Source organism: Rhipicephalus microplus, chromosome 2 (genome assembly GCF_043290135.1).
Source record: "Rhipicephalus microplus isolate Deutch F79 chromosome 2, USDA_Rmic, whole genome shotgun sequence".
Lineage (NCBI taxonomy): Eukaryota > Metazoa > Arthropoda > Arachnida > Ixodida > Ixodidae > Rhipicephalus > Rhipicephalus microplus.
In genome coordinates this window covers 248,717,418-248,725,110 of record NC_134701.1, presented here as the reverse complement: position 1 = coordinate 248,725,110, position 7,693 = coordinate 248,717,418, and the positions used below count along the sequence as shown (strand labels likewise).

The 7,693-nt window shown below is 43.8% G+C and overlaps 1 protein-coding gene across 1 annotated transcript; it reads right to left on the bottom strand.

The window, feature by feature from the left end:
- Positions 1-462: 462 nt before the first annotated feature.
- On the bottom strand, positions 463-7,025 carry LOC119169346 (uncharacterized). Its single transcript, XM_037420451.2, has 4 exons — positions 6,819-7,025; positions 5,031-5,136; positions 3,053-3,147; positions 463-895 (listed from the first exon to the last, which is right to left on the bottom strand). The coding sequence occupies exons 1-4, from the start codon at positions 6,934-6,936 to the stop codon at positions 489-491; spliced, it is 726 nt and encodes a 241-aa protein (XP_037276348.2). The 5' UTR covers positions 6,937-7,025; the 3' UTR covers positions 463-488.
- Positions 7,026-7,693: the final 668 nt, after the last annotated feature.

Genomic DNA, 7,693 nt, shown 5'->3' with positions numbered 1-7,693 from the left:
CTGTATTATTATTTTGCTCTTAGAAGATGAAAAAGGGGATGAAGAATATGAAGATGAATATGATGAAGATGAATATGATGAAGAAGATGAAGAAGATGATGAAGAAAATGAAGAACATGAAGAAGAAGAAGATGTTGATGATGAAGAAGAAGATGATGAAGATGATGAAGATGATAATGAAGAAGATGAAGAAGAAGATAAAGAAGATGAAGATGATGAAGAATATGATGAAGGTGAAGATGATGATGAAGCTGAAGATGAAGAAGAATGCTTTATTCTTCAATGGAATTGCTTACAAACATTTGTGCAAAAACACCACGCTGTACCAGACATCCATGGCCTTCGACTTAATAAAGCTTGTCTTTACTAATTACCAGATAAATGATGTCACCTTTTTCACAATTCCTGTCGTCGTTTAGGCGTGACGTGTCAACGTTAAGAAAAACAGAATTGCCATTGATGGCGCTAGGTGTAAACCTCATTTATTTTTATTTTTCTTCCATATCCTCCGATGCTTCTTGTTGTTCTTCGGCGTCACTAGGCTCGAGACCCACCGTGCGCACCGATTCCATCATGTCATCGGACTCACGTGACTCTGACCCACCGATGCGGCCTCTCGGTGCCGCATCGCCTCCCAATACCCGAATGGGAAATCTAGCGCCTGAGCTTTCTGACCCACCGTTGCGGCCTCTAGACACCGCAATGCCTTTCTCTTCATCACTGGCAAACCTAGGACCAAAGCTTCGCCCACTGCCCGGCGCACTCCTAGGCGCACTCCTGGCCAGTTGCTTCACGGGCTCGGGTGCAGCACGCTTCATGGCAGGTGCTCCATCAGCCTGCAACAGTACTTTCTTTGCTTGCTGTGTCAGTGATGCCATGTTGCTGGGTGAAAATCCTGAGAAAGAAGGAAGAAAACAAGCACGATTGACGAAAAACGTGTATAGTTCTTACGTATTTCCTACGTGAGATATGGTCGACACGCGCCGTTCAACATGGGGTTGCATTCACACGAGTCAGCAAATTGAGGTATTGGACTAGTCATTTTAGCAACTAGAGCGTTACTACTGCATTATGTCTACTTCATAACGTCTGTCCTTTCTAGCTTTTTATGTCCAAGTAACTGTAGTGCAGTATTTTAATTATTCGCAGGAGTTTTCTGCGAACACTTGCTGTGATAACTTAGGGTTTAGGCGTTGGGTGCTAGTGGCCCGTGCGCTTAGGCTAACGTTCACGTCAAAAGATACTAGGTGCTTTGAAGTTTCTGGAGTCTCCCTTTGCGGCGTCTCTGATTATAATGTTATTTCTCCTTTAACGTAAAACTCCAGGAATTCTCAAAATTATCGACTTCATACTTAATGCGCTCTGCTCAGTCGACGCTTTTGAATTGCAGATCTCAGTTCACTTTAGTAATTCATTCATCCATGTGCCAGGGTCTTTCTCGGAAAGTACTTCCGTCATACGCTTTTCCAACTTCAAAGGAGAGGCCAAATCATCTGTAACCTTGGACTACTACATAATAGATTTACCCTGTACTTTAGTGGCAGTCGACCCCATCCACTTTAATTAACTTCCAGTCCGAGACTATCTCTATTTTTACGCTCAAAACTACATTTGTGAACTCAGCTCTAGCACGTACAGCCACGGCGACGTCTTATAGCACGCGGGCCGCCAATTTTTTCTCTGCGGGGAGAAACATTGAGGCAGTATCTGGCCCTGACGTGCTAAGCTTGACAACTAGGTTACACATGCTCCAGATACACCACTTCAAAGCACGAAACTGCCTCAAGGTTTCGCCCCTCAGAGCGAAAACCAGCAGCTCGCATGATCCACACCGGCGTGGCGGTGGCTGCACTTTCTACCGAGCACCAAATGAGATTTACTTGCAGCTACCGTTTATTGGATGTATTATTAATGTTGCGTGCCTCTTTCCTTTGATATTGAGTCTGTCGTGGCTGTAGTTGCTATATAAAGTTATTATTTACTGTTTACACATGATGTTACACATTGTCTAGAAGGCGATGAGTGGTGCTATCATCATTAAAGTAGAATGGTGTGTTCTGAAAGGTGACAAACAAACAAACAATCAAGAGGGCCCTTCAACACAGGGAATGTGGCTTTTCCTTTCTCCGACATACCCAGCCGAGTGCTTATACACGCTGACTACAGGGCATTAATTGCTGTTGATGTAATGCGATGCCTCTTCGCTAAATACCGTAATTTATAATTTCTTTGTGCTACATCATTCGTTTACGACATTTCCTTCCTTTTATACAAATCAGAACGCATTGATTATCACACGCGAATAGAAGAGCTGATGGCGATGCTGTTATTATCTTCACATGTACTTATCTCATGGTGACTGGTCCAGAATTGTTGGTTCTCTTCTCAATCTTCTCATTTAACTTCTTTCACTGCGCTCAGCTGCTATCAACATTATAATTTTTTTAAGCCCATTCATTTTTTTTGCACCCTGATGACACAAGTAATCTACTCGGCCAGCGGTACATTTAGTAGATCTCTGTTACAATGGTAGATGTTTTGCTGATGAAGTTGCCACGAAATCATACTCATGAAAGAATACCGAAAGGTTCGTCAAGTTCCCGAATGATCCTAATTGTTCTAACAAATGAACTGAAGATTCGGGAAGTAATATGTTTCAGCAGAGCCTGCGCAACTATATTGGCATTATGTCCACGCAGCTAAAGCCATGCTTTCACTTGGACATCGTAACGACGACCATTTTACGCGTAGCTTGTCGGTGATCGCTAAAATAGTCTGGCGCGATTAAAACATTTTTGCACTGCTGCTCTCAAGAAGTAAATAAAGGTTTCTGCAACTGGCGTTACGTCATTCTGCCTCACGTTTTCTTAAAAGAAATGAAGCTTCCAACGCCCCTAGTTGCGAGCTCGTTTCGTCTGTATCTCGGTTAAGCTCACACGCCCTGCATAAGCCGGCTTCAGCCCGGCATCTTAGCAACAACGAGGCTCAAAGGTCAACTTTGTATTGGCCTCTTACTAGCCTGTATAAACAAAGAAACGTATTATCAGCTTACCTGTCTGACAAAGCAGCTTTGTGCAGCATTCGGGGAAACGCCCTTTGCCCGGAATAGGTCTGCAGTTCTTGCCCCTCGGCTGCGGCTTACCGCAGCTGCAGTTGCAAAATGGTTTTGAAAACTACACGCAACGTTTAGTAAGGTATACTACAAGCGCACATATTCGCCGTCTCTAATACCAGTCGAACAATCTCGAGCCACTGCACAAAGTCTGGCAACTGCAGCTCTAGCTTAGGCCTACGAGCGTATAGAACACTGTCTAGAATACGCGTTCAAGCAACTCTTGTCAAGATATCGCGGTGTTTGTGATTTGTCCTGAATTCCTCCACATATACTATGCGAGGTCCCCATTGGCGTCACGACGCTCTCATCAAGGTCTGGACAATCACTGACGGCGCTTACAAGCAAGTTTACTACATGTGCTCCCGCAGATCAGTCAGGGAAACTTTTTCTATTTTCCGCGAGAACTTATTGGCTGTAATATTTGCGTGATAAGCTAAAGTTCGCGTCATTATATATAGTTTAGGCTTTCACGGTCTCATCTTGACGTGTAGTAAATGTGGAAACGCGCGTGAACAATGAATAACACAAAGTGGTGTCGCTTACTCCAAAGTTTTGTACTATATGGCCTGTTTCATAATCTGATCATTTTTTTAAAAATAAATGGATATAAGGAGAGGCTGGCGCCAATGCGTGGCGCCGGCTACTCCTCTTCTCTTACACAGAAGTCGACATTGTATATTTTGTAGCAAACACAAGGCTATACATGCGTACATAGCACAACGCTTACACAGAGGGTTCACGTTTTTCTACACTGAGTGTCCACACTGCATAGAAATGTGTCCGCACCACACAGAGTTTGTAAAAACACAAGTAATCACTCCAGTTTAAGTGTTCACACAAAACATGAAAGTTCAATAAAATGTCTAAGGTGATCTTGTCGCTTAAATACTGAACTGTTTTCAGAAAGGTTTTCCCAAAAATATCGTAGTGAAACACGAAAATACTGTTTTGAAACATACCGGTTAACAGTGAAGTACATTAGTTTTTTGTTTAGTACTTTTGAGCTATTTGCTGATTACTCCAGAAAGTGAATGACTGCACGCGCTGCAGTGACTTGTAGCTTTCCTTTTGGCCATGGACCCAAGATTTTTGCAATTGATGGAGGTCGCTTATCCAAGGTATTGAATTTTTGAAAAAGGTTCTTTTGAGGTATGTCATGATTTTTACAATACAGAAGAATGTGCTCCACGTCTTTTTGAGCGTCTCCACATGAGCAGGTGGGACTGCCAGTTTTCCTTATTCTATACAGGAAGGCCTTCGTGTAGGCTGTACCAAGTCGAAACCTATGGATGACTGCTTCTATCGATCGGCTAACGTTTAACAAAATATCAAATTCTATACTGAGATCAATGTTATACAACGGAGTTTTGCACACCATTTTCGAACCAGGTTTCCCTAGACAGTTTACAGCTCAGCTTATTTATTGGACATTGTGGATTGCTCATCGATAGAGGTAGCAGCGATATATTATTTTCTCGATGTGCTGCATGTGCAATGCGACCAGCTACGTTGTTTCCTATGAATCTAATTGGATCATTGTATTGGTATTTGAAAAGAAATGATCATGCAGGGAATGAGTGCTCATCATACGACATTATAGCACAGAATGTGTGAACAGCACGCGCTGTAACCGACACGTTATTCTTTTGACAAAATGTTTCTCTCGACATTCTTTCGAATACAAGGTACAATCTTTCACCCCTTTCGACTTGAGTCGAAGCCCGCGTTTGTAAAAGCAAATCAGCATGCTTCAAGCAAAGCTGTGAAACTGCCGGCACGCGGGGGAATTAGTGAAGTAATTTGATGTGGGTAAACAAAATTCTTCAGTGAAAGTTGTTGAAAAGTTTTTTTTACATTGATAAAGAGGGTGACACAAAAGCGTTAACGAAGCTGCCAAACACCCGTGTTTTCTTACCTGGATGTAACGGGAAACCCCTGCATACACGTCATCTTCACACAACGTGTGTCGTCATACCAGACCTCGCCTTCTGATTTTGTGCCCTCTGGCGTTGTGCAGCTTTCTGCGAAGAGGAAAAAAAAAGTGGATGTTCTGCTTTCGCCAAACAGCGGGTCAGGGCCATCACCGAGGACCTCGAAGGATGTTTCGTGGATGGTGGAATCCTGGCAGCCTTGCCCCGGGCATTACCATTGGGCAAATAAAGTTTGTTAAACTCAACACAGCTCAACTCTAGGAACTGGGTTTAATCTCTTTATAGACAGGGCAGCCTACTTAGTCTCGTAATGCTGCATGCGTACCTCATATATGAAGACTCGTCTCATTCCAGAACGTAATAGGGAATATTTAACTGAACAGCGAACCCGGCCACTTAAACCACATTTCGGTGGTGGCGAATTACTAGAAGCCCATGTACATGTCTTTTCATGGTCGAAAGCATATAAAACAACGCATTTACGGAACAGTCAGAGGCAGCCATTAAGACCATATTCGACAAGTTACAGCGCAAATAGATGTACATTAATACTTGTTTTCCCGCAGAACAATGGAGGAGTGGAACTCACTACGAGCTACTGACAACAGACAATGTAGGCAAGTTAAACAGGAATAACTAAACTTTTCAGTGCAGCTGAATACACATAGATTTTACCATGTGGAATAAAGTTGCCTAATTAAAACTCTCGCTTCTGTTGTTAGAACTGTTTCATTAGGTGGCAGTGGCAAAAATTGATATCATGTACGGTTGTCTATGGCTCTCGTGTCGGCATTGTACCTATTGTATAATTTTACAGATTGTCCTACTGCTTTGTGCTTTTGCGTGTATTGTAGCTTGGGTCAGTCTTCAGCAGTGACAGCACTTCTTTTCTTGTTTCCTTTTTTTCATATCTTGTTTCGCAAACAACCTGTGAACGCATTTTATGTGCTGGCTAAAACAACGCCAGTTGGTCGAAGCTCCGGAGGTTTCTTGTACAATGTACAATCTTATGACACGTAAACCATTCTTGTTAACGCGAATAAGCGTCGTTCAAAGAAGTTGCTCGTTCTCTATATGATAGCACTTTGCTTTAGTTAGCGCGCGCAATATATTTAAAACATTTGTAAACAACTGCAGATTACATTTCAATAGTCTGAAACCAGTGATGTTACAGCAGGATCACAGTTGTGCGGAGTCTTTTGCATTTCCACCGACCATGCAACTTCTTAAATATACGCAGAAAAGCAGGGCAAGAGATTAATACTTGGAGTTTCCGTGCATTACGAGCTGGCTAGATGTTTACATTGTTGCTGCTGCTATCAGGTACGTCTCTGCGCGTCAGGGCTTTTTAGATTACGTGTGTGTATAACTATGCCAGCAGAGTGTCATTAGTATCATTGTAACAAAGGTGATTTCGTGCGCCTTCGACCCCTTTCTTCACAGCCGAGTGTTTGTACATGTGTGGCGTTCTGAAAGGGGGATAGAACGTCGAATTAGGCTGGCTTTTGGAACGAAACAGAAACTTTAGAAGTAGCGGAGGATGCGTTGGACTTGCATACGTTTGTGACACACCAGCTTACTTATGAAGATAGTCACTGGCACACCATGCGAAATACCTTAAACGCAAATAACCAGCATCGTAGCAGCCACTGTTGGTTCTGGTTCGCTGATTCTGAAGTTGCAAACCAGAACTTCACTACCTCGCTAACTGTGGCTAACTGGTGCTCTTACGGATAGAAATAAGAACAAAAGAATTGTGTGCGCAGACTTACTCTTGACAGAGTATGCAGCGCATCGTTGAATCAGAAGATGCGACGCGAACACGATCAGGTACAGGAACCGCAGGTTTCCTTTCAGAGGCGGCATACTGACGACGCGCGGCGAATTCATCCGTGTCTGTGGCGATCCTTTGTGGCCGTGTGATCGGAACAAGGACGAGAGGGGAAAGAAGAGAGAAGAAGAGAAATGAGGAACTAGCGGCTCGGTGCTGTAGCTTACTTCCGGAGGCACAAAAACACTTCTTATAGGGCGCGCTTCTGGGGCGAAATCGAGCTTTATAAAAACACGAAGTGTTGAGGCCCCGAAAAAAGATGTGCCGAGAAGGAACGGAAGCTTCCGAGAACGGAGAAAGCGAAGGTAGACGTGCCTGGCTGGCCCGGGAGTTAGGTGCTCGCGCGCGCAATCACGACCTGTCACTTTGACACCTTGGTCCCCTGTAAACCCTCTGTTTCTTTCTCTCCCACAACGAGTTCTCTCAGACGCGCTACAGCTGACAAGCTATGCCCGACGTTCGTTTGCATCTAGTCCTCCTTTCTTGCAACATGCTTGCCAAAGGAAGAGAGAGAGAATAAGAGAGAGAGAGAGTCGGGTTCGTAGGGTTCGTGAGCGGAAATCATTTCGTGCTATTGTTATTCGATGACCAGCGATTGACGATGACCTACGTTGGGTAGCAGTAGCGTCAATCATTGATGCGGATAGGTAATACTTGAGTGAACAGAAAAAAAAAAAAGAATGCGCGCGCTCTGTTTGGGTCTTGTTTCTAACTTTTGTCTATAGTTCGAAGGTGCCGTGAAAGATCGCGTCTGCTGCGCGTGCCAGGCGTCCAATATTGCCTAAGACGATAGGCGGCGGCTTGCTCCTTTGTCGC

Coding starts and splice junctions, on each gene's coding strand:
- LOC119169346 (XM_037420451.2), bottom strand. CDS start 6,936: ATGAATTCGCCGCGCGTCGTCAGTATGCCGCCTCTGAAAGGAAACCTG. Junction 5,137..6,818: donor CGCTGCATACTCTGTCAAGA/GTAAGTCTGCGC, acceptor TCCTCTTCGCAG/AAAGCTGCACAACGCCAGAG. Junction 896..3,052: donor AAAGCTGCTTTGTCAGACAG/GTAAGCTGATAA, acceptor CTTCTTTCTCAG/GATTTTCACCCAGCAACATG.